This window comes from Agelaius phoeniceus, chromosome 6 (genome assembly GCF_051311805.1).
Source record: "Agelaius phoeniceus isolate bAgePho1 chromosome 6, bAgePho1.hap1, whole genome shotgun sequence".
Lineage (NCBI taxonomy): Eukaryota > Metazoa > Chordata > Aves > Passeriformes > Icteridae > Agelaius > Agelaius phoeniceus.
Window position 1 is genome coordinate 12322012 of NC_135270.1, and position 27757 is coordinate 12349768.

The 27757-nt window shown below is 38.9% G+C and overlaps 1 protein-coding gene across 4 annotated transcripts in view; it reads right to left on the bottom strand.

The window, feature by feature from the left end:
- Nucleotides 1–27757, bottom strand: part of ZNF143 (zinc finger protein 143) — a 43408-nt gene that overhangs the window by 11913 nt on the left and 3738 nt on the right. The window contains exons 2-13 of one of the 4 annotated variants that reach the window (XM_054634424.2): nucleotides 23495–23638; nucleotides 19290–19408; nucleotides 18397–18489; nucleotides 17884–17967; nucleotides 17586–17666; nucleotides 16459–16655; nucleotides 12553–12627; nucleotides 8315–8434; nucleotides 7255–7330; nucleotides 5257–5382; nucleotides 2177–2356; nucleotides 823–1050 (exon numbers count right to left, since the gene is read on the bottom strand). In XM_054634424.2, the coding sequence (XP_054490399.1) occupies nucleotides 823–1050; nucleotides 2177–2356; nucleotides 5257–5382; nucleotides 7255–7330; nucleotides 8315–8434; nucleotides 12553–12627; nucleotides 16459–16655; nucleotides 17586–17666; nucleotides 17884–17967; nucleotides 18397–18489; nucleotides 19290–19401 (1372 nt within the window). In that variant the 5' untranslated portion in view covers nucleotides 19402–19408; nucleotides 23495–23638. Of the gene's footprint in view, nucleotides 1–822; nucleotides 1051–2176; nucleotides 2357–5256; nucleotides 5383–7254; nucleotides 7331–8314; nucleotides 8435–12552; nucleotides 12628–16458; nucleotides 16656–17585; nucleotides 17667–17883; nucleotides 17968–18396; nucleotides 18490–19277; nucleotides 19409–23494; nucleotides 23639–27757 lie in introns of all 4 variants that reach the window. The other 3 variants (XM_054634419.2, XM_077179825.1, XM_054634421.2) reach the window with 3 other exon arrangements.

Below are 27757 nucleotides of genomic sequence, written 5' to 3' on the forward strand. Positions count from 1 at the left end.
TTGATAAATGTTTAACCTCAGCAAATAAATGTTATCATTCCTTTAAAAGAAGGAATTAAGCTATAGTAAGTCTGCTTGAGGCGTTCAGTGCAGTTTCCCACCAACGTGGTGCAAAACAACTTTGCTAACCAAAACAGTTTGTGGGGATATTTCTGACCTTCAGCCACATCCAAAAATCACAATTTGACAAGTGGTGTTTGTCCTTTCACAGTATTTCCTTCAGTCTGATCCTTTATATGCATAGGATTCAATACTCATGATACCATGAGCAGCAAACTCGAAGGAGTACTGCAGCACAGCAGCTCCTTTTCATCTCTGCCTCTAGGACAGTTTACAGAAACTGCTCTAAACCACAGCTAAGCCAGCACATATCACTGTACTGCAAAAACAGATTTTTTTTTTCTCAAGGCAGAACCTTTACTCCCACACAAAAAGACTGTCACCAGCCATGGTGTTATATATATACACACTCGTTGAAAAATCCCTAACAAAAGTCCAGTAAGTTGTAATCAGCTTAGAGGCTCTCTGGTCCCTTAGCCACATTCATGTTTTTAGCAGGTTTGCTGAGATTTCAACTCAAACTTCTTTCTTAACCCCATGACTGCTATAAATGAGTTTATTTTCTGGCCAATTCCCATGCAATTTCTGTTTACAAGTTGCCCAGCACCCTAAAAAGTCTTACAGAGAAATTAAGATATCTTTATTAAGTACTTTAACTTCTTATCTATGTTTTCATTTCCTTGGCTATCAAAATCCCCCACCAAAATACCATCCAACCCTTTTTTTTTTCCCAACTAGAGATTCAAAGGCTGCAATTCTAACCTGGAGGTGGCTCAAAGAAAGCCTCTTGTTCTTCCTCAATGGGCTCTGTGTCGTTGTGTGCTGTTCGTTTGTGCATAGCAAGGGTAGAGATCTGCTTGTAGGTCTTCCCACAGTGATTGCAGTTGTAGGGTTTGGAATGAGTATGTACAACATGATGTTTGTATAAACTGGAATACTCTGTGAAACGTTTGTCACAGCCAGGAACTGTACACACATAGGGCTTCTCCCCTGCACGGGAAAACAAAAGGGATAAAGAGAACTTTATTAAGGATGCATAGGAAAAATTGCCAGCAAATTATATCTGGGGACAAACCTTCATTGCCAACCATACTTTAATTTCAAAGGCAACAGAGAAGTTCAACCTCACAAAGTTTATCAATACAACATCTTACTGTCTTTAAGAATTACTGCCTGTAAATTTGGCCTGTTTTTCTCCCTATCATTCCATCTAAAATATCCTTCTGACGAAGGCAGAATGATACAGGCTGAAAGCTGCCATTTCAGTTTGTCATTGTACTGAGAATTTTGTTACTTTATTACTGGAAGCCTACAGTTTTCCTCAATGATCAGATATATTCCTCAATGATCTATATATATATTGATTGACTAATATCACTTTTGAATATTGAAAGCTCTGAGGAAATCCATAGGAAGCATATGTATAAACAATTATGATTTCATATAAAAAAACCTTCAATTTAAAAATCAATGGAATGGGTACAATGTCCAAATTGTAATTTTTAGTTTACATTGTAAACTAAAAATATAAACTAAGCTATAAAACGTTGCTCTATGAAGCTTGTCTGTGTTTCTGTAACATACATAATGCTGCCAAGCTGATATGGCTATCGCTGCTTTTACATTTTAGAATCTTCAAATTTGTGCTTATTATTTCTGCTCACCAAATAAGTACTCTGCTCACTAGATAAGTATTTTCACGTCTAGTCTATAAAAAAGGAAGTTTTGACCACAGTTCCAGCAGCAAGGAAAATATGGGATGAAAGCGTGACTCGTAACAGTGAGCCAAAGTTAAGCTCAGACTTGTCCTTTACTGGTATTTATTTAAGAAAACAGCTCACAAGCCCCAGAATCATATTAAGGATTCAGCCCAATGCCCAGTTTAAAAAACTTTGTATCCAAACCAAAATGATTCTGCCTTGCTAGCAAGGTGGGAAATCTAAATGCTTAAATATCCTCAGCTGAGGGGAGAGGAGGCCCAAACAGAATGACCAAGCCAAGTCATAGAAACATGACTATACCCAATGACAACACACCACAACACTGTTGACAAGGAGAATGACACAGCCTCTCCCAAGCAGATTCCACTTCAAAATACAATAAATCACTCATATACCTGTGTGTATTCTCACATGATTCTTATAATTAGTTGCACTGGCAAAAGCTCTCCCACATCCTGGCTCTGTACAGTAATAAGGCCTTTCGCCCGTGTGTGTCCTGATGTGAACCTTTCTAATATTAGATGTTGTGAATGACCTGCCACATCCTTCAAAGGGACACTTAAAAGGCCTTTCACCTGAAAAAGAAGACAAGAAAAGGTGCACAAGCAAAGGTTACAAAAGAAATGAAAATCCCAAGTTACACTTAGACATGAATGTAGGAACCTAAAGCTACCTAATTTTGTCTGTGAGATCCCTCAGTCAGAAACTGCACCAACATGCCACTAGAGTGTTCTAGTTTAGCCAAAATGAACAAAATTCAGGAAAACGATACAGTCTGTAAGCTAAATTATGAAGCATTGAGATTAATACTTCAACATATGTAGAACAGACTCAATTGCTTGGATTAGCTTGCACACCGCCCATAATCTAGCAACTGTTTAACAGCCTCCCCAATTCATATATATATTATCCAAACCAAGTGTATCATACCACTGATATTTGACAATTGTTAATTCTTCAAATGAAAAAAAAGTACCTTCATGATTTAACATATAACCAGGATAAACACGGATTAATAAAACTTGCTGTAGAAAGCATTAACCTTAAAAAAGAACAAACTTCCTAAAGAGAAACAGCCATGAAACTCAAGTTTTAAACCCCCAGACCAAAGCAAATCACTTTTTTGTTCTTTTAAAGTCTTTTTGTGTAATATAAGTTTAAGCACAGTAACTTACATCACTGCACCACAGCATTTCACTGTGAATAGCAGACAAGGCCAACCAATAATACTGCAATAACCCTGACCTTTCAGATCTATCAAAGCACACAGAGAAGGAGAGCAAGGGGGGTTAAACTTGGAGATGTTAGAGCCACTGACAGGATGTCCTGGGGTAATTTCCCACTTCTAGAGCCAAGTACATTCCACACACTGAGCTGCTTACCAAAGAGCAGAATCTGAGAGCAAGAGCTGAACACCACTACTGATACAACTGTAGGTAATTAGAAATAAAAGAACAAGTCCTGATAGACACTAATACCACAAAACTCCACAGCAGTTCACTCCTTGGCAGAGGAAACTACTATTCACTCCTTCGGGCAGCTGTTTCGGGAAGGTTTTCCAGCTTCCTGCCAAGGCAGTGTGTATTCCCCGAACACCTCAGTGTTGTGTTACCATGGCTCCCCTAATCCTCGCTGCAGCCAGGACCCCAAACAGTCCCAAAGCAGCAGGGCTGCAGAGCCAGCCCCACCCAGCAACAGACGCTGCGCTAAAAACCAGGACAGATCGCTCGGAAACAATGCCCGCAGGAATGTCACCAGACCGGTCCCTGCAGGGGCCTTTTCAAATTCTAATGTACTTCCTAGCCAAGCGACCTGTTTCCAGGTGACAGCGAATTCCAGCTCTAGCAATGCAAAGCCTTGAGGCTGTACCCCTCGGCAGCACGAGGCACCATCCACAGCAGCTCTCCTGATGCCAGAGCTGCGTGGCTGGGGAGGGCATGGAGGAAGCCAAGGCAAGCATTCGATGGCACTGAAAGCAAGACTTGACTCTACTCAAAGACGGGGAGAAGTCGCTTCTGGTTAAAACAGGCAGAAAGTGAAGCAAGTGCTGACCCTGATGTGCCTCCTAAAGAAGGGAAAGGTTTCTGAGCCGTGGCAGGGAGCGGGAGAGCCCAGAGCTGCCCCCTGCCCTGCTGCAGCTTGCACAAGGCATGAGCACACGCTGCTCCATCCACCTGCACAAAGCTGGTGCTGCACCTTTCCTCTCCTTCTTTAGCTTCCTGGAAACTCATAAATCTAAAATGAGACACCTCTGGCCCCTCACCTGCTGGGAGATTATGATTCTATTACTCATATTGTTCAGGTGGGTAGGTTACATAGGGCTGGCTCAAATCTTTTGTCTCAACTGCAAAACAGATTAAATTACCACACACCTTCTGTGGTGGTTTAAAAGGAAAGAAAACAGTCCACAGATAGGAAACCTTCCAGTTCATAGTCTGTACTTGATGCAGTGCATATCAACAGTCCTCTTCTAGAGCTGAGATGATATGTGCTCACACTGATGTTGAAAGATCAAGATAGCACTAATCCCAACAGAATATTTTTGTGTATGGAAGTCCAAAAAACCAGAAATATCTTAATGTAATCCTGAGTTTTTTACAATTTTTATTGCCTACATGTACATCCCACCCTGCAAAATTTTAAGTATTTTTAATTAAAAAAAAAACCACACCCCTACTTATTTTATTTTTTTTCTTCTTGACTTACAAAGATTCAGGCAGTTGAGTGGAAAAGCTTGTCAGTGTTCTAGCAGGGACATAAATATATTTAATGGAATAGGTTAGCCAGTGATAGATTGTCCTTGCTACATTTAGGGGTTGTTTTTCTTGAAGATCACAGGCACAAAGGAGACATTGTGCAATCTTGTTGACACGTGTGTGCAGCCACAGAGTTTTGCAGAGTGTAGTGTGCTGTCTAGAATTTGTGGTTTGGCTTTCAATTTAATGTTTTTAGACAAAACGTAAGATTTTATTTTATTGTGCCTTTGCAACTTTTAGTAGCTGTTGGTTTTCTATGACATTTTGGTTTTTCTGCTGGAAGAAGAGATGGGAAATGAGGATAACAAGCTCAGAATATCAGCTTTCATGGAGCTGGCATGCAAGTTATATTAAAGCACCAAAACTGAGGAACACTGAAGCCATTTCTAAGAGGCAAGACAGATTACTGAGGGAAAGTTCCTTGTTCTGTTACAGCTGCAGATGAAACTGTAAAGGCAATGAGTGGCCCAGTGACAATATAAGTGAGGCACTGCTAGAAGTTAGTGCATTTGCCATAGCAGTGTGAATGCTTTAGCACTTTTTCCAAGGAAAGCATGCTGGATTTAATGCTTACCATGCTGAAATGCTGCTGAGCTCACTGGGCTTCAGGAAGAGAATATACACAGGCTGATTTTGTCAGTATAAAGTCAGAGAATGAGGAAAGAGAAAGAACTAAAAATCCACCAGGGTGAATGAACAAAGACGTGTGCTGACAGTACCTGTGTGTGTCCGAATGTGCTTCTGCAGGTCTCCAGAAGTCTTGAAGGACTTGGTGCAGTTCTCCTCGGTGCAGCGATAGGGCTTCTCCCCGGTGTGCGTGCGCACGTGGCTCTTCAGCCCGTACCCTGGGGACACAAAGGGTGTCACAGGGCACCAGCACACAACCAGGATGCTCAGCAACCAGCACACAACCAGGACACTCAGCAACCAGCACACAACCAGGACACTCAGCAACCATCACCAGCAAAAGATGGGATTGCTATTCCACTCAGCAATGTTGATGAGTAAAATTTACTCTTTCATTCTTTGCAAGCTCTTCATTCTACCCGACAGAGCAGCAGAACTCTAGATAACAGTTTAGAAATTCTTAGAGTCTTTATTTTTTGTTATTTTGTTTATTTCCATGATTCTTCTCCTTCCCTTCAGAAGGATAAACTGTAATTGTGTGGACAAATATTTATTCTGCCTTCTGAAGAAGCCATATGCTGTGCATTCCATCGAGCTTTTACCTCTTCCCACTACTGTCATCAAAATGACATCTAATTATTTGCTCACAGGAAAAGCAATAACCACAAAAGAAGTCAGCAGTAAAATCACATATACAGGTGCTAACCAAAAGTGTCATAGACACTCATTCTCTTTAAGATTACTTTTAGGAACTCATCATCATCAAAAGCTCTACCAGTCTGAAGTGAACTTTGGATCAGACCCTCTATAAATTATTTTGCAATGAGCATTTAAGCAAAATTTTCCTTTCAGCACTTCACTGAAAAGATAATGACCAAAGAAACCTGAAACAGCCATTTTAGAAAATGAACCTGAATGTCACTTGTATCCACAAGTGATGTATAAATTTGTACAAAATAAAGTCTGTAAGAAAATGACATCTACTTTCATTTCAGTGAGTTCTCCCCAAAACAGCTGAAATTCCTGTTCTTGATGTTTTTAAAAGCATGAAGCATGTTAACCAAGCTGAGCATTAATTTACATTTATATCTAAAATAAACTCAATTTCATGACCCAGCCCAGGAGAGTTCTTAACATTTAAACCAAAGACTACGCAGTACTTAAAGTGAACTTGGTCCAAGGCAAGGATGTACAATAGTATACAATGCCTCTGATCAAAAATAGTGTTCATAAACAAAGAGCTGTTTATAGCCATACACCAGTGTGTTGCAAAGGAAGAGAGTATTTAATGACATAGTTTTGAAATCCCTTTACAAACTCTATGCAATTAAACTTAGGTGCAGCCCTTTAAAAGTGTGGTTGTTTCCCTTTTGCTCTTTGCATCAGTATTTATTTTGCTTGTTTCTATTCAAAGCAATTGTAGCAAATGTATTAGAACAGATTAAGTTATTTCAAAAATACCTTATTAAAAAAACAGAGCCTGACTTTTCTAAGCATGATACTAATTTACATTCCAAGTAAAAGAATAAAATTTGAAACAAGTTTTGCTCTTCCACTTCGTTCCATGTTTCATTCCTCATAATTGCATTTTGCACAATCAAATTCCATCTCAGGGAGACCATCATTTATGAGCAGAGTAATCTGTACAAATGGAGAGTTCCCTTCATGACAGATGTCACTCTGATACAAATTCAATAAAGAACACTTAAACCAGCATCTTCTCTTCAAGTTCCTTTCAAATTTAGACCAGAAGATCAGGAATCTGCCCCTAGCCTACAGGTTCAGCTTTCTATTATCATCTCATTTAACTTTTGGTATTAGTTTAATGGTAAGAAAAGCCTATTTTTAACATTATTTGACTGTAGATGAGAGAAGAGTGAGGGAAGTGTTGAGTGCTTGACCTCCTTCCCCCTTCAGTAAGAGTTAAATCCTCTGTCCTTTCTATTGCTACACTAGCTAAAAACGTAACTTTCTTTTTCCAGTTGTCCCAACCAACTCAGCAGTTAAAAAAGGCAATATTAAAAACTTACTTTATTCACAGACAAACACAAACACTAACAAGCAGGAGGAGCTAGTCTGCTCAAGATTACCTGTTGCAAAGGCTTTGCCACATCCGGGATGCTCACACTGGTATGGTCTGTCTCCCGTGTGAGACCTTTCATGCACCTGTTGACATCCAATACAGTGACTTAATGAAATGCTGTATCTGGTCACTTCAGCACAGAAACAGGTCATTCTCAGAGCAAACATATTTTATTTATCTTACTAAGATTCACCTTGAAGTGTGTGTTTATGCCAGTGATGAAAAAATCATGAAATATGGTAACAACATTTTCCCTAAAACTAAAGCTGTCTCTTTGCAAGGTGTAACTTGATCCTGCCAGTCAGTTTGGCACAAAACACTTCTGTAAATACATGCTCAGTTGCCATCATGCACTACACTAAAGACAGGAGGTAAATATGCCCACTCAGAGCCCACTCTCTATCTGATTTTTGACTCCACTGAATGCTTCCAATAATACTCTAATATTGCATGAAACCTCTACAGCAAGGACATCATTTTAGCAATGACTCCTAATGCCAGCCACTCACTGACTCCTGTGGTCAGGGACAAAGCAGCACTGTGAGCAGGTTACCTCATCAGCAAGGGATTGTGCCAGCCTCAGCTGGAATGTCAGCAGCCCTAGACCATTCACCATCTCAGTAATTCCTTTACTTATTTTAAAATAAGGAAGAGAATTAAGAAGTCACCATCTGTGAAAAGACATGCCATCTTTTCACTCTGAATATTAATTTTGAAGAGTCTCACTTTGTACTATGATGGTGAAATATTTCAAAACCTGGAATTTTTGCATGATCATGCATACATGTAAAGTTGATAAAACAAATGCTGGATTCCAGAATTTCTGTGACACTGCTGGTAGGAACAACCTCGCTATGCTGGCAATAGAGCAGCTGAACATGATCCCAGAACACAAATAAACTCAGCTGAGCACCACCAATTACTGTAAAATCAATCCAATAAACATCTGACAAAACAGCCTCATTGCAACTGGCTCCCTCTCCATTTCTATTACTTTTAACCACATAATCTTTCCAAAAAAAAAATCACATTTACAAAGCAGCAATGCACATTTTACATCTCCTCACCTTAAGATGGTGAGCTGTTGTGTACAGTTTTCCACAGCCATCATAATCACAGCGAAAGGCCTTCTCTCCAGTCTGCTGAGATTTTGCTGTCACTCTTGTTCCATGTCCTTGCAAGACAATCTTAAGTGAAAGAGAAAAAAAAAAATTAAAAAAACCCCAACCACATACTAAAAAAAAAAACAATCAAAAGGGATCAGAGAAGTTACACATTTATTTTGCTATCAAGCCAGGGCTGATTTTGACAGGTTTCTTTTGTTTCTCTTCGCTCTGCTAGGCCATGTATTTCTGAGCCCTCAATAAATAAACTAAAAATAAATAACTGAAAACCATGATGGAAACTGTAAAACATTTACTTGTACCTAGCAAATTTAAAAGCTTGCATTAATTAGTCCAATAACAAAGACAAATTATTTTAAATATAAGCACAGTGGTAAAATTAGTAGACAGACAAGTCATAGGTGCTAGCTGTGTTCCTAAGAGAAATTAAGTTATAAATCAGACCACCTTCAAACATAAGTTCATGGAAAGGCCAAACAATAATTAAATATCCTTAGAATAAGCATTTTTTGAAAATGAAGTAAAGCATTTTGTACTTGGTCTGCCATGCATGTACTTTGATCAAACTAATTGGAGCACTGTGAGCTAGGTTCTACTCTCCCTTGTGGCATGACAACAGGAAAATAAACAGCACAGCTTCAGGAGGCACCTGAAGCCCCTTGCACAGGCTCCTTTCTACACTGACATGCAAGAAACATGAGCAAGACCTGACATCCATACAGACAGAACACAGAGGCAGCAGCCCAAACATCAGCACTTCCACACAACTCTGGGCAAAGCAATCGAGACTCTTTTATACAGTCTGTCCTTTCAGATCACCTCCCTTTTGGTACAAATCCAATTCTACTCCAAACTGTCAAAAGAAGATTGCACAGGGTGGATGAGGAGACAATACTCTCAGCAGAAAACACTGTCAGCTGCAGCAGGTTGCTCACAGCCATATCCAAATGGGTTCTGAGTATCTCTAAGGATGGACACTCCTGAAGTCTGCTCCCAACATTCACATTCCCAACTAATTCTTTTGGCAACTGAGGCTCTGCAAAGTGGCTCCCTTTGCTCAGTAGCCTGCTCAGATTGCCCCTTGCCACCCCTGAGCTCCAGACTGCTCCTCCTGTGCCCTGCTGTGATGTCCTGTATTCTGCAGATACCGAGGAGGTTAAAATTCCCCACGAGGCCGTGGGCCTGTGCACACCAGGCTTGCTCCACTTGTCTGAAGAAGGCTTCATCTTCCTCCTGATCATGGCCTTGTGGCACAGGCACCAGCTCAGCCCCCACACTGGGCTGAGCCACCTCCCACCCCACAGCTCTGTGCAGTCCTGCTGTTCCCAGTGGAAGGGCAGCTCCTGCTACCCTCTTTCCCCAGCTGGCCCTTTTAAAGAGCCTGGATCCATCACCACAGCACTTCAGGCACCTGAGCCCTCCCAGCACAGCTCCCTGCACCAGGGAGACTGCACAGCACACACCTTTATTTCCTCTTCCAGAGAAATCACACATTTCACTGCTAACACCTTTCCCACAGATTTTCCAGAGAGGATGGAATAACCTGTTACCTGCAGACTCTTTGTAAGACTAAAGGAGCAAAGTTTAATACAAAACTTTTAATCAGCTGAAATGTGCAACTCCATCACTTCAGAAAGTCTCCTCTGGAACCACAGAGAAAAATAATCTGGATTGAGAACCCATTATTGATACTATTGTTTAACCTGTGACAGCATGAATCACAGAAATCACTTCAATACTTAAGGATCATAAAGAACACACTTGGTTGAGCACCTGCACTGAAGCACTAATTATTTTTTCCTATCTATATCTCTCCTACTACTTCTTTGTTGTTCCAGCATATAAAAATATTAATACAAAATATTTATATAAAAATATGTATAGTTGCTAAGTTCTACCATAAAGCTCAAGTATACCAAAGTTGAAAAGAAAATAAGAACAATTCTGTAATGTGCTGATATCTGCAAGGAAATAACCAGCCATAATCCTACCAACATTAAGATGGATACAAAAACTGGGGAGGAAGCACCTTTCTAATAATGTGGAACTTACTGAAAGGAACTGTGTACTTCAAATACTTTTAAACAGAATGAATAAATAAATAGAATTTTAAACCCCCTATTTTTAAGAGATCACAAATGCATCCTGATCTCAGAGAGGTAACACAGGAGAAAAACAAAGATCTTGGATCAGATTTTTCCTTGGATCAGATTTTTTTACTGCACACATAAAAGCAGAATCATATAACCAAAGTGTGTATTATGAACAGATGGGTATGACAGGTTTGAAAGGAAATAGTGAGATATCCATTTGGGCACAGAGAGTCTTTTGTTTTCCCATGTAGAAATCACAAAGAGGTTTTATGCTTTTTTTTTCTTAGCTGAAACACCTAACTAACCACATGCAAGTCTGAGTGACTGCTTAGCAGTGTGACATCTGTTCTATTCCCTGTGGACTTAAAAAGTTTATAAATATACACCTATTTAATTCTACATCTAAATATGAGACTGTTTTAAATATTATAGATTAATACATATGAATACAGAATGAGTTCCAGGCAGGTATCTACTTAAATCAAGATATAAGAATGATTTCTATTTTTATACAGAACTGATAGCTGTGGGTCCCTTCAACTGAAGGCCAACTGTAGTCACCTTATAAGGGTCAGAATTTGAGACTAAGCCTCATTACCTTTTTCAAATATCAGATCTTGTTTTGTTTGGAACATGCAGTGCTCCACAGATTGGCACATTTCCATATTGCACATATGTTGCCATATATGTATAAGATAAAACCACATCCACATTCAGTTTGCTTTGGGGCTGAAGCCAAAATCAATATTTACGTGGATACTGATTACAAGTAATTCTGCTTAATAGGCTCTTACTTCAAATAAAACCAACAAAGCTTTTATCTTACTCCTCCTTGAATTTTGCCTTTCATTGCAGTTGTATCCCTATTCCAACCTACAAGTGCAAACCCTCTAAATTTCTTGATTTCATTTTCTGGAACATGGTCCAATACAGTAAATAATTCAAGTATTAGTTATTCTCTCCTTCCACAGTCATGCCACACAGCCAAAAGTGAAGCATCTGCAGCTTTAAATATTGTGGGATCTATATTGTGGGATCTAACTTGTAAAAGATAAAAATAGAAAATTTGAGCTGTGAGAGGTGAGCCTATAATTATTCCTTTCACACATGATGTATTTTGAACTTGGAAGAAGACATTTTTCCTCCTTGTCTACTTCATTATTTCTTAAATTAAGCAAAAAGGAGAAAAGGTTTGCCCAGAGAAGCCCCATTCTCAATGCAATGACTTTTCCGTTTTTGATTTTGCCACCTGAACATGGGAGGATATGGAGTTTTTAGTGTTGTTTTAGTTGTATATTTGAAGCCCAGGATACATTTTTCCTTTGTCTTTTCCTTTAATGAAATACATTATAATGCCAAATACCATTCTCCTTACATAATTTTATGGATCCTAGGGAAAAAAGCTTGAGACTTAGTAAGTTGCACCTATATTTTCCATTACCCTTTGAACTTTTACATTCATCTTTTAACATTTAAAGGTTTTTACATTGCTGTGTACAAACAATAAGGATCCAGAAGAAGTTGTTGAAATCTTTTTCTGTTCTTTAAGCATTCTCTAGGAGCAACACTCTTAACTACTGATTCTTTATAAAACCTGCTGTAAAGGTCAGGGACCCTAACAGGGCAAGTGGAATCAAAATAAGTCATTCAAGAGAGAACAGTTCCAGACTATGCCTGGAATGGTCTCTCCTAGATGAAATTTAAGAACTGAGACAGCATTCTTCTGCTTTAAATACTATCAAAAGTCAGCTCCTTCTCTGGAAAGAATTTCTGAAATACTTACATTCTTATTGAAGAAATACTCATGTCAGCTTGAAAAATCTTAGAAAGTCAACCTAATTTTTAATTACCTTTTAACAGGAAAATCCCCTAGACAGCAGTAAGTATTAAAAGATCTTTTACACTCTTGTGACATGATCTTGTGCAGAGTGAGATATTATAATCTATCTGTATAGTTTGAAATCTACAACTTCTGAAGGGTAGAAGCAAACCAGAGTTCATGGCTACAGGACTCCCTGTCATGCACCTTGTTGGGCAGAAAAGACAAAAGAAATAAAAATATTTAATTATTTTGTATTAAGCACATACCTGCATTTTTTTATCTTGTTCATTTTCCCCTATAATTCCTGTGCTACTAACACTGTCATTTCCATCAATAGACACCTGAAAAACAAAGTTGAAATGGGATAAACATTTACACCAGTTACTTTTATTCATCTCAGAAACAGAGGGTTACAGACAGTTCCTGGGTTTATTATTTCATAGCTCTCTAGCTCCCTCTTGGAACACGGATATCCCATAGTACCTGAACTTACACAAAAATCACCTCTTGCAGCATCTGCATTACACAACAGACCAAGTGAGCACAGCAAAGGTGTTTTGTAACAGGCTAGGAAAGACTGCAAGAACTAAGGATGTTAAATTAATAGACAAAAGTATTACAATATAGCAATAGATTTAACAATACCGAGTTCTGACAAAAACCAAAAACCCCCAACATTTACTTATTTTATAATCAAGATATCTCTCTCACTCCATTAAGCAGAATGTACTTGTTCAAACAGCACAACTGCTTTTTGAATCAACATACCTAAGACAATGTGTTACATCTCAATTTGAAAAAGTCAAATAACAGCTAAGCAAGGACTTGGGTATTGCTACATAGGTTTGTTTTTAAAGACAGTCTCCAGGAGGAGAAAGGTATTGCTGTTTCCAAGGAGCTCATAAAAATATTTGAAAGACTGTTGGTGTTAATGTGAAATTTTTATTTAAATAAAAATGTAATTACCCAGTTTAAAAAAACACCCCAAACTCTCTCACAAGCATCAGCTCAAAGAACAGCATGTTACTGGTCACTATATAAAAAAATTAAAGTATACTTTGCATAGTTTTCCATCCCTAAATTGTCTCTGTACTAACCACAGGCATTCACAATAATCTCTGCCTCCATTATATTCAAGGCTGAGACTGATGCACCTAAGCCCAGTCTAAGTGATTTTATTCTTCTCTAAAGCAGCTGGGCAGGACTCCTCCCTCCCAAGAGCCACAGCAGGCCCCAGAGGTCACTGGGGTTGTGTGAAGCACCTTGCCCACAGCACCAGCCCCCAGCAGTTTGCTTGGAGACTGGCAGAACTCATCCCATGAGAGCTTTTCACACTCCCGCTCTAAATTAGACAATTTACTTTTGGGAACTTTGAGCTACAACAGTAATAAGGAAAGTGCCCAAACAGAGGTAAATTTACATTACAAAAAGATTTAAGAGAGTGTCAGAAAGCAGGTAATTTTGGGGTGTTTTTTTCAGATGGAAACAATAGCTATTGTGGGACCTTCCCCCTCAGAATTTTTAAAGGAAGAGGGGGAGAACCTGCACAGAAAGGAGACTTCAATTAGTTCATCCTGAACTTCCTGCTGTTGGTAGAGAGAAGAACTGCTGCCATGAAATTAGAACTTGATCAACTATTGGAAATGAATGATGCCAAGAGAACGTGTGTGCACGTGTTGAGGCATGCACAAATCCCAGTTAGTGCACTCTGCCAGCAGCTGGGATGGCACAGGAGAGCAGCTTTTGGGAGGCAAGGATGTGTTGTAACCTCTTCACCATTCCATCACCTATTCTCACTTCCCTGAGAGCAATGACCTTTTCTCCTGGCTTGCTTTGGGAGGATGGTGGCACTGACTCAGCCCAAAATTACAGGACTCAAGTCTGCATGTGCTTTGCATGTTGGAAAGTGGTACTTTCCTGCCTCAAGGAGAAGAGAGGGACAATGAAAAATGTACACATTCCACCACTTCCAGTGAGCTTCTGGGGAGTCTGCTTGGGCCTCTTTGTATGAACTCTCTTATATTCTACACTGATCTTGGGCACCCCACTGATCTTTCTGTTTCTGCCTGTTGCATAGGACAGGGAAACGAAGAACCACCACTCTCCAAATTCACCTTTTTTTTCTTTGCCCTTTAAAGTTCAAAAAGAAAGCCTTAAAAGAACCAAACAAAAAAAGACACCCAACTTTAAACTTCTCTTTTGCAGTATTGTAAGAATTCTGGAAGGATTCCAGGGCAGATCTTTGAGCTCCTCCTAAAATAATCTCCTTTATGCTAAAGAAAGATTTAGTCTGCCTTCAAATAAAAACACAAGGGCAACTACATTGAGTCAAAGTAAAGGCCATACCACTGCACCATTTCAGTTCCACCAGCAGCCAGCAGCAGATGCTGGAGAACACTAAACAAACAGGCCAAGCATGGAGTGATGCATTCCCCATAATCTTCTGCCAACCTCCAAGCAATTTGTGGTTTATGAACTTCCCGAACCAGAAGTCACGTGTTTCTACCAAATAGCCATGGATACATTTTTCTTCCATGAATTTATCTAATTACTCCTTGAATCCAAGGACATATTAGTGTCCACAATATCCTACAAGCAGGGCAGTGCTTAACTTTGAGCTGTCTGAAACAGCACCTTCCTTCTTCTTGAACCCATCACATGTGAGTTTCACCTGATGTTTCCCAGTTCTGAAACTGGTGCAGCCAATGACAAATCACTACTCTTTTTTGGGCTACCTAAAATTTTATAAAAACCTATCATATACTTACCATGTGTATTTCATTTCTTCCTGTACCTTTCTCAAGGTGTCTGAAATACCAGCTATGAAAACTGTACCTTGCCTCCCTATGAAGAGTGCATGGACATGGAAGAATCACAAAACTACATTTCTTCTTTTAAGAGAGATCCAGGGTTCTGACCATTGAGCTGCTATTTGGTTTTGTACCCAAAAAAACCCCATAAACCAAATGTAGTGCTTGGAAACTCACTTCTACTGGCTGTCCCCTTAAGGGTCCAGCAGTACCATTCAGAATAAGGTTCTGAGATGAAAGCTTAAAGAAAACAATTTTTCCTAAACAAACACTCAAGTGCACTACAGGAAACAAATTCACATGACAGAATTAAAAAACCCATATTGAGTTAAATAGGATGAAAATGCAAATTTATTTGCATTTCTTCTGTTTCTTTTTCACCTTCTCAAAACAGATATGTATCAGAAATTATGATTAATATAGATGCCAGTTAAGAAGGGCAAAGTTGTGATTGATGTAATCTAAATGAAATAGTACCTGTGGAATGTATAAAAGCTTGTGATTACAGCCCAACTAACACTGAATTACCTTTTACTTCATGAAATGTTAAATCACAACACAATTTGACTGCCTGCCTTAGGGTCTCTCAATTCTAACAGACAGAAGCATAATGAAAAGAATAGTGAATAAGCTATTTAATTATCCTAACTGGCCTCCCAAATTTTGACAACTCTCTGTGACATTAAGATGACAGGCTTTAAAATATATTCTGCTCTTTTTCCAGAGCAATACAAGCCCTGATGGCAATTACCTAGCTGCTGGGACACAGCTTAACTACAGAGTCATGGAAGTTGCATCACCCATTACCATACTTACATCATGCTTTGCAGAGCCCAGGAAAGTGAACAACATGAATTTTGTGCATCCTACTGCATTTTTACTATTGAAAATAGAGATCAAAGAAGTTTGTCTGATTGTCTTTTCTACACCTCACACCATGTGCTGCCCTTGCTCAGTACACCAGGCCATACTCTTCCCATTCAGGAAAAAAAACTAATCCAGCAATAGTGCCTGAACAAGAATAATTCAACTTTGTCCTTCTTTGCAAACAGTGTCCTTCCAAGAGACTCCTTTGCAATGCTATAGGATAGAGGAGATTTTAATTTGGCTGTCTAAAGGGCTTTCTAAATCCTACTCCAGTTCAGTGTTCAATCTTTTCTCCTTTTTGTGCAACACTAGGCACCAGAGCTGCTCATGACAGTGAAGCACTGTCATGACAATTTGGTGAGCTCTCTTCTAGGAGTCTGAGACTCTCCCGGCTACAATTTAATTTCTTAAACAACAATTGGCTTGTGCTGCCAGGTATGTTGTGCTGTACATTTTTTTAAGACATGGTGGCTAGAGAAATGCCTTGCAGAGTACCTTGGCTGCATATTGCTCCAAAGCACTGATGGTGTCAGGGTCGATGGCAGCATCTCCTGTGTGCAGTCCTGCCACTGTGCCATCGGCCTGGATGGCCAGAATGGTGTCTGACTGTGGCATCTGCACCGTGTGGTGGATGTAGGCTGTGGTTCCATCCTCCAGCTGCACAGCCTGCAGGGCACTCTGGTCATAACTGTCTGAGGAATGATATTGCACAGTGTTAGGATTCTGAAAGGAGCAGCAGTGTGTTACATGAGAAACTACTGCTCTCCAGGAGGTGTCTCCTGAAGTCACAGACACATATGAAATATATGGGAAATAGAACCACTAGTTTATAAGAAATATAAACACTTAAAATAATACTATGAATAACACAGGAATTTGTTTTCAAGACAATACCTCCTAGAGTTTTATTTCTACACTTAAAAAAGTTCCAAAAAATTTATATTGATCTAGTTTTATTTATAAAGGAAATCAGGAACACAAATATACCTTCCATTTCAAATCCACCTATAATAAAATGAAAATAATATAACAGATCTACTGATATCATTACTTCAGATTTTAGAATTCCCAGATGTCACATTTTAAGAAGAGAATCATGCAAATGTGCAAAAGAACCACAAAATATATGACAACTTTTAACAAAAAAAATCTATATTACATTCTTTCCTCTTACTATTGTTGTTTGTAAAATGTAATTGTCACACTGGTTTAAGCAGTCTTAAAATATATACTTGATCACTTTTTCTAGAGAAGTGGTACTGTTTCCAAGACTAGTGTAATCATCTTCATTTCAGAAACATATGTTATCTGGAATAACTACATTTGCATTCTTGACTGTCAGCTGTCACATTTTCTGCCCTACTACCTAAAGGGATAAACTCACTATAATGTGATCCTGGGCTAAATAAACAGTGAAACACACTGGGTTTGATTCCATTTAAACTGTTATACGAGGCCCAAGAACTGAAACAGTCATTTCAACAATTTTCGGATGTCAAAGCAACAAGTAATTCACACTGTGAATCCCATTAAGATGCTAATTTTTAGAGAGTATCCTGTTAAACACTGCTGAAGTTCTGTGGGACACTGAGGTGACAAATGCCACTTGCCAGAGCAGTTACCTTTTGAGGTGTGATGAATAAATGCTGTGGTTCCATCTTCCAGCTGAACCGCCTGCCCATCTTCCAGACGCAGGCTCTCCCCTGCACAGGAGAACAATTACAGCAAGACTTCAGAGAATGCTTAGGTGGGAAGATCTAACACTGAATAGCCAGGATTACAAAATACCTAAGATCCCTTCATGATTATTTCCATTAAAATAAGAAATCAAGCTATTTATCATGACTGTTAATTACTTAGGAGCAATATTTATCAGGAATACATTATTTTACAACATATTTCTTGTATTATTGCACTCACTGCTTTTAGGCATAGGTACATGTTGAACATAGGCAGCAGAACCATCTTCTAATTGAATCACTTGGCCATCCATTAATTTACCATCTGAAACACACAGAATATTTTTAAGAATTCTAATTGTGTAGCACATCACAGTTTTAATACACAGTTGATACTTTCTAGATTAACATATAAATAAAGTATTAACAAGAAATAATGTTTGGTAAATAGAAAGCACAGTGTTACTGTAGAGAGATTTTAAAATTCTGGGATTAAAAAAACAGAAAAGGTCTGCTGTCCTATCTGTTAGGCAGAATGTTGATATCTGGGTTTGAACCTCATGTTCTGAATTTCATTTTTGCATCTTATTAGTGGCAAAACAAAAACATTTATTTTATAGCATTACCATAATTTCCCACTGGAATTGGAACTTCAGAAACACTGTACAGATTTTGAATGATTTTACAATGCAAAGAGAGGGTTAGAAAGGGGAATACCACTTGAGTAGCCATCAGTTGGCAGTGCTCTGCCTACCTTTAGAATTGTGCTGGATGTAAGCAGTGGAGCCATCAGCCAGGGTAACTGCTTGCAAACTTACACCTTCCATGTTTTCCAAGTTGTCACCATCTAGCAGGGAAAAAAGTTCACCTTCACTTCAACCAGCATGGAACCCTAGAAATCTCAGCTGAAAGACCTCCATAAATTATGACATCCCCTCAAAGCACACTGGTTTGACAAATAACAAGAGTAAGTAATTCTTACTTGCTTTCTGGTTTCTAAGCCTGGGACATATACTAGGGTCATATATTCTAGATTTTGCTCTGTAAACATGACAGCTAAATGTTATTTTCCTTAACTAAAAAAAAATACAATGTTACTGAATAAAGAGCTACACAGCTGAGGTTTTAGGAGAACTATGAATTAAATCATCAGAGCCAAGAGTGAAATAATGACACACATACTCTATTGAAAATTTTGTTTTGTACAAACTACTTGTCATTAATACACACCAAGCTATTTAGATTAAAATGCACATTTAGGAGAGAGTTTGTAATCATGTAAAATCATAACAAAGCTGTTAGGAAACATCAAGTTTAAGCCAATTTCAAGTCAATCTATTTTAAAACTCAACTTGCTTAATGCATACTTAGATATCAACTGAATTAACAAAGTATAAAACAGTAAGACTACACAGAGAATAAAGTCAGATTGTATATTTCATATATTTTTGGCACATTTGCACTTCTATTATCTTAATTAAAAAGTAATTTCCATCTAGAATTAAATTAGTGAATTTAATCAATCTCAGTTAACTGTTTTCTGTTGGACTTTTAATTCAGAATAAACAACATGAATGTTAGTGTTTTATCTGAGTTTCAAAGAGGAAAGACAAAATAATGTAGAGCTATTTTAACCTGAAGGGTCACCTTGCACAGCTACAGCTTCTGTTAGACACAGAGTCACGTGCTGGGCCTCCATTCCTCCTCCAGAAAATTCCGTCATTCCCTGAGAGTCTCGATTGATCTGAGCTAATAACATTGTCTACCTAGAAAGAAAGGATTCAAAAAACAGAACACTGAAATACAGAGCCATCAGCCCAGCTCAATGGGATTTTTATGCAGCTGCTACAAATATTTTATGTTATGTTTTGCATAAAATAGATGCAAAAAATGATTGATTTATTGAAAATACTTTGAAGGAATAAGAGTTATCTGAAATAGATAAGTATTTTACTTTATTTAAGAATTAACTTAGATATTAAGGACTTCAGGCAGGACTTTATATAAGTAAGTGCATCAACCACATTTAAATTTCAGTTAAATATAAATGATTTAACCAATGTACAAAGACCAATGGTGGTAATGACAGTGCAGATAATGACACCTATTTGTCCCCAGAATTGAAATAAAGCTGACAATTCACCCATAGTCACCCATGACAACAGCAGGGCTTTATCTGTATAAATCAAAGATCTTCCAGTGCCAGTAAGAGGTTTAAAAACACCAACACACTGCAAAAGTCTAACTGAACAATTCAACTATTTCCCTCGATTTTTCCAGAAAGGTTTGTTTAAACAAAAACAAAACAATCTGTCCTTTAAAATAATGAAGTATCCCATGATAAAATTTGTTAATTAGACAAAAGGCCAGTGATCAGGGAGTGACTGCTGTACCTCACAGAACCAGACAGAGCCATCCCTTTGCATACTCACATTTTTACCAGGCATGTTTTACTATGGGAGATCACATCACAGCTTTTAATCCTAGTGTGGTTCCATGACCTGCTGGTTTATAATTCAAGGCTGAGAAGAATAATCTAGGGGGTTTCATTTATTTATTATTATCTTTATAAATATATTTACCTATTTTTACCTCTACAGTCCAGAAATCTGCTCTTGAATAAGGAATTAATCAACAGTCTCAAAAACCACTGGGAAAATTGTACTTTTCTCAAAACTAAGGAATAAGGAGCACAAAATTAGTCCACATAGATACTCCAGTATGCCTACAGGATTTAAAAAGTTGCCACACTAATTTAGTAGTTGACAATTACACAAGCAGTATTTTCCAAGTACATCCAAGTGTATACACAATACTTTGTATACACTTGGATGTATACATCAAATACTTGTTCCTAGAGCTGCAGGCTCAGTTTCTTATTTCCAGTTAAAGGAACAGACACAGCTGAACAAAGGAAGTGGAAAGCAAGGGTACCTTTGGGAAAGTTTTAAACCTCCTGCCTTTTTCATATGTCACATTGAAAATCATACCAAAAAACCCAAAACATTACTAATGATCAGTACATAATTCTGTAAGAAATATGCCTTCCAAGATTAATGTCCTCATAATTTCTCTCTGGAACATTAAGGAAATTAAAATACTGGCTCGGAATAAGGAATTTGAACCTCGAACAACTGGCATCAAAAAAATATAATTAAGAGAGAAACCAAAATATAATTCAAAATGGGTGTGAGGGTATTTTTTTAGAATCCAAGAGAAGATGGGTAATTCTTCCCAACATCCTTTTCAGGAAAAAAAGCTTTTACAGAAAATGAGGCCTCTGAAAGAGATGCAATACACACAAAAAGAAGAAGCCACCCAGACTAAATTGCATTTATATAGATGTCTCTAAAGAAAATTAAATAGAAAAATTTTTTGGATACTGTAATCTAACAGACAAGGAACTGTATGAGGATATAGGAGAGCCTGAGTTCAACCTCTTGCTCTGCCAGGTCCATGACTGTGAATTTGGAAAAGTAACTTCTTTTCTACCACTCATTTATAATCTCCCCACCTCAAAACAGGCAGTAAACTTTCACTTAGGAAGCAGTTTGCTCACAAACCAAAAATCAATCATGATGTAGCTACAGAGTCAGCCTAAGCAGGCACAGAAGCAAAGCAGCCCAGCATTCATGTACTATGCAGAAAACTGTTAAGTTTAAAAAACCCCAACAAATACGATCAGAAAACTGCAGTTTAAAAAAAAACCACAACAAAACAAAATAAAACAAAGCCAAACAAACCACCACCAACAAATCTAGCAACAAAAGGACTTTTATCCAGCCAGTCTGCAAGGGCTGCTATTCTGGAGGTCCTACTAGCTTGTAGCAAGTTAAATGAACTATTTCTGGTACTATATGCTAGTGGTACCCAGAGGCTGGCTGTGCTCTGACTGCTAACAGAGGTCTGTATTGGCAGCATTTTCCATGCACTCAGTTTTCAGGACACCTCATGGAAGCAGGCTGCAAAACAGCTACACCACTGCACCCAGCAGAGGAGAAAGGCTTCACAACCACAGGTGCTCACTGGAACTAGAGTGAAACAATTCCAGCAGATTGCACCTCAAAGGCCTTTCAACTCAAGGGTCTACTGGAGGAGAACTCCCTCTCTTAGACCCCCAGCACCTTTAGTATCACCTCCCTTCCTTCAGGACTCATGGCTCTGCTCCCACCCTTGGGCAGCAGCGAGGGAGCCAGTCCATGCAGACAGCTGCAGAATTCTGAGTCTAAGCAGAACTAATGGCTTAAGGGGTGAGTAGCTACTTTGGAAGGAAAACAAATCTAATGCCAGATATATTCAAGTGCTGCAGGAGCAATAGTTTTTGTTTAAATTGTTTCACAGTGTTTGTTACTGTAGCGTGGCTATCAACTCACACACACTGAAAACAGCTGAAGGGAACTGCTGCACACACAATGGCTACAACTTTCCTCTGTTCCACAGGATCTGGACTATCATACAACCTCACACAAGAACTCAGCAGCAATGCAGCCTGTTCCTCCCAATTCCAGCTCCTTTCAATGGTCACTTCCAACACACCCTTTTCTCAATCCTCTGTCCTTCCACAGTTCCTTATCCCCAGCTCCATTCCTTCTCCTTGTACCAATTTTCTTCTTCAGTCCTATCATGATACCATATTTCCAGAACATGATTCTTCCCAGCTATGATCCCATCCTTCTTGTCAGAATAATATCAAATACTTTCATGCCCACACCAACTCCTTCTGCAACCAGTCTCCGAATCTTCTCTTGCTGCTGCTCTGTTCTATGACCCCCTCACACCACTGAATATCCCCTTCCTTCCTCTCTGTGTCACCAGCTCATGTTCAGACCCACCTTGGAACTACATTCCCAAGAGGCTGGAGTATTGGGGTCCCCCCAAACACCAGCCCCAGCTTTGACTCCCTCTGCAGGGACACAGCAGCTTTGTTCTGACACTGCTGTGCAGGGAGGAGAGCCCTCTGCCAAAAGTGGCTGAGATGTGCTGCTCCCTTCCAGGCTCTCCTCTTCCTCCCCACTGGAGAACACTGACCAGCCAGACAGGGCAGGACAGATGCAGGAAGGACAGATGCAGGAAGGACAGATGCAGAGCTGCCTGTGCTGCAGAGAAAAGGGTCAATCTGTCAGAGGTAATGATGCCACAGTATCACTTGCTGAGGGTAGTCAAATACAGGAACAAATTGCCAAGCCAGTTATGGACTCTCCATCCTTGTAAAGGTTCAAAGCACCTTGACACAGCCCTGAGCAACCTGGGCAAATGAGACTTGCTTTGATCAAGCCTGAGCCAGATAAATTTCTGAAAGTCCTTCTAACTTCACCTGCTCTCTGGTAATCATTTCAATCATGCATACATCTACAACAGCATCACCTTGCTGTTCATGTATCATCCACCCTGCAAAATCTACTCTCCTAACTTTTTATAATTTGCTTTGCTTTTTCAAAACCAGTTGGTTTTCATCAAACTCAAATCTCTTCCTTGCCTCCACTTCAGTCACTCTCTTGAGTTTCCATCAAGTTTGTCTCCATAATTTTTTTCAATCTGAATCTCACCAGCTTCTTTCCCTGATTCATCATTGCTTTTATTCCCCTGCCTTTGCATCAGTTAGCTTTTTTCTTTAAATCTCCTGTCTGCCAGGAGTTCTGTCAATAAAAATCTAGCAGAGATTTCCTTTACCCACTTCAAATATTGCTCATTAGTTAAAGGCAGTTGAAAGTAACCATTTTTAGGAAAAGCCAGGAACCCTGGGGCGGAGCCTACATAGCAGCTCGGCAAAGATTGACACACATGGAGTCTGCTTCATCTCAGGAGCTGTCTTGCAGAAAAGACAAGTCCAAGCTCAGTCACCAAGTACTCACTGAAGTGAAAACTTGAGAGTTGACTTTGTGAACTCTTGCAAATCTTCACAGATCACAGGCAAGCTGCAACTGTCAGTTTCCAAAGGCACATCAGTGACGATATCTGGGCAGACTTGCACAAGGACACGAACGTATCCTGCATTCCTGAAATGAGTAGTCACCAAAACATATCTATGGTATCCATGCAGAGAAAATCTTACCATTCTTTTAGATGGTTCAAACACTTCTCAAAAAAATCAGCCTGAGGCAAAAAAATTTGGCAGAAAATCTCAGAACTGAAGAGTGTGTCCAACCACAGGCAGCCACCCCCTCTCTAGCACTGATCCATCCCTTCAACAGCATCCAGCAGGACACAGAGGTGCAAGCTCTTATTAAAGAAAAAAACAACCAAACCAAAAACAAGCCACCACCCCCTGCAAATTATCTGAACAGAAAAAAAAAATAGGCACACATTAAATTCTCAACTTGGAAACCAAAGGAATGTGAGGGAGGGAAAGGATTGTTAAAAACAAAATTTTTTTTCATGAAGTTGCCTATCTACAGAGCACCTCCTGTAATTTTTCCTCCACCAACACTCAAACAAATAGAATTTTCTGGGTGCTATCACTTGTTTTGGAGAAAAGATGCAATGTTAGAAGAAAGGTTTTTATGTAAACTCAATGTAGCAACTGGAAACGGGAATCTCCACTAAAAAATAGGAATCAGCAACAAAAAAACAGCAGGTGGGATTCAGGCAACTGTAAAGCAAGGGGAGAGCTGGCAGAGGGCATGGCTGCTCTGCAGCAGAAAGGGGGTTTGGGGCACTTGGGAACTCCAGAAGCTGAGAGGAGAGCCCAGTGTGGCTGGAAAAAAGCAGAAATTCGCAATTTAAAGAATAACTGTACCACTGTATTGCTAGACAAAGGAAAAATCCTGCAGAGACAGTAGCAGAAACTCCTTAGAGAGACAAAGATGATGCTTAATGGGAAGAGGATGATCAATGGGAAATAGAATAAAGTTTGTAATAGCAGGCATGGAAGAAAATTTACTGTTACTAAATACAAACTTAAAATGTGTAAACAAACTGGGAAAGAATGACAGGAAAAAAGCAACCTTATGCTTGTTCACTCCCCTCATGCAGACAGCACTGAGAAGTTTGAAATAATATGCATTTATTTCAGTTGAAAGGAAACATCACTTTTATTTTAATACACTTCTAAATAATGTACAAAACCATTGTAACTTTATAAAATATAAAAACAGCAAATAAAAACCAATCAAGAAGGGTAATATGGCAAATAATACATAGCCTCACAATAGTGAAACTTTTATTAAAGATTTTTAGAAACTGTATTCCCATGTTTGACACAGCTGGATCCCAAAAATCAATTCAAGTATGTCCGCAGTGTAACAGTATGAAGATTTTTCTGAATTAATACTGCCTACCTTAGGGTCCTTCTCAACTGATATGATTGCAAATATCAGTAATTTCACAAAACTAGTCTGAGCAATGTATGTTAATTATAGGTACTATTTTTCAGTTTTCAATCTGGTTAAATACATTTCAATTGATAATTCATATGAGTCTCAGTGCAAAAAATAAGTCTGACAGACTGGAAAACTGACTGTTCCACACAAAGTTCTTCCAGGCAACCCAAGAAGACTTTTAGCATTTCTTCCCCCACTAATTACATAAAGTCATTTGTCATCTTTAAGCTCAGAAATAGACACAGGAGAACTAAGACTCTTTTAACAACCTTACCTCTGCTCCCCTACATAGCTGCATGGTAATATTTTCCAGTATTAAGCAGAAATCTCTAACAGGGTCAGAAATTTAATCTAGATCCTGTGGGTGCTTTGATCAAACACTTCAGGAGACATGGATTTCCTTCTTCATCAACAGCCCTTACCTTTTCCAGGATTTACTGCACTGAAAAATTGGGGTTTATGCTGTTGTCAATCAGATTGACTTTCAGTAAGGGTAACAACTTCTTAATTGCTATGTGCTTTCTCACATAATCTCAATTTCTTTCACTGTATTTTCTCCAGTCTCTTATAAAGGCAAAACATAATTAAACAGCAATTTCCACAGTATAAAATGAAAACAAGGCTGAAATACAGAATATAAACCTCTCCTACAGAATCTGGTAACATCAGCTGGATTCAGATAATTTCATAGCAAATCACACAATCAATTTCCTACATGGTAAAGAAGTGTTGTGAATAATAAATAATAGTCCCTAAGTCTGGTCCTGCAGAAAAACCCGACCAAGAGTGAGAGCACTGTCAACTGCACAAGCACAACGTACACACCCTGAAGCAGTCAAACTCAAGGCTCCTTTTTATTCTTTTTACAGTATTTCAGTGTTTCTGTTCCACAAGAGATATATCCTAATAATAAGCAGTTCAAGACTAATTCACTGCCACAGTGTTTGGTATTTCTTCAGAAATGAAAAATAAATGCAGGACCAAATTTATCATTACCTTAACCACACATCAGTCTGACTTAAGTGTGAGCTGTGGGAACTACATTTAGCATGACAAAATTACTTCATGTTCCAGCAGTCTTTTTCCCCCCAAAAGTCATTTCTGTACAGTTTATAGAGCAAATGCTAAAAGTATAAACTTTAAAACCGTTAAAAGTATTGTCTGATCTCAGTGCTTGCATTTTATAGAAATTTAAGAAAAAATTGGATTAACCAGTGCAAATAAAGAATATTTACAAATCCTTACTCTAACTAATGAGATTATGTGTGTGTGTTTTCACTCTGTGGGAATGTGAAGGTTGCTATTATTTTTGAAGGTATGGCATTTAAACACAGGAAGATTTAGAAAGTCACCCACCAACAAGTCCTACACATGTGAGAACACTCAGGCTGATCCCAAATATGACTTCAACCTTCACACATTTCTTGAATATATTAGAGAAGAAATTACTGGTTAATGAAAGGAGGCCAGAGTAGTTCCATCAGCACTGAGCTGTCAGCAGTGCTGACAGAAGCTGAACTCCTGCAGCTCTGGCACAAGCAGCTCACAGCAAACACCCAATTCCACGACCACATCTGCCCTGGGTGCACCATTCCAGCAGCATGGCTTCCTGAGCCAGAGGTTTGAAACAGATCTGGGAGTTTCCAACAGAGCCAATTCCAAAAATGCTCCATGGAAGCTGACAAGCAATTGAGACCCATGCAGCACTGTTTGCAGAGGTACAGACACCAGGGTTCCCAACCTTTTATATTAATTAAGTACAAAAAACCATATTAATGCAGCTGGTCAATGAGCAACATGCTAATGACTCGGTTGTTATTATTATTATTATTAGCTGTAGTAGTACACAGCAGCAGCAGTTTGGCTTGAGGAAGAGCCACCCATATAATCTGTCCCAAACACCAGATTCCAGCAGGCCTGAAACACCCGTGTATCATTAGGAATGCTGGGCTGTGTGCATGGAATGCCTTGCAGACCTACTGCAAATGCAACTGCAGAACTCACCTACCCAAACTGCCCATCAAGTTTCTCTTGATGCAGGTGGTGTTTCTTGTTCATTTCTTCTCTCCTGACCAAACTTGTACTATCAGTGCTCAGACACACCTTCCTTTCTAAAGAACCTCAAACCCATTTCTTTATTGCAGACTGACTGGTAATAAATTACTTGTGTTTTAATAGTCAAAAAAGGTTTGGGTAACTAATCATAACATGCACGCTCAGAAAAAAAGCTGAATGGCAGGTGAGCTGATTTTCTGAAAAAACTTAGAACATGATCAACAAAGATGAAAAAAACCCAAACCTAAAGTAATTTTACAGCACATGTTAATGAGATAAAGCATTTAATTCCAAATTGATTTTCACCCTGGAAGTATAAAGGGAAACGGATTTAACACACCTAATAGATAAATGAGTGTGTTTTTAAAACCACAGGTTCTTGTTTGGTTTGTTTTTACCATCAAGTGGATATATAGCTAAAACACACATGCAGAAGGTATCCAGCCGATGCATGTCACAACTGCATCTCAGTCACTCCTAGAAATGAGCAGTGATGCCCATTTACACTTAAATATATATACAGTTAACTCCTGAAACACTTCATGGGGCTACTTATCCCTAAAATCATAAAACCTCCAGTTATATCGGTTTTTTAAATAAAACTGGGAACATCTGGTGAGTAGATGTACAGTTAAGGGCTAAAAATCTGAAAGAAACTGAGACCTACTATTTCTATTGTTGTTTTACTTCCAAGCCAAACAGACTAACTTTTTAACTATCAAGCAATCACAAAAGTCTCTT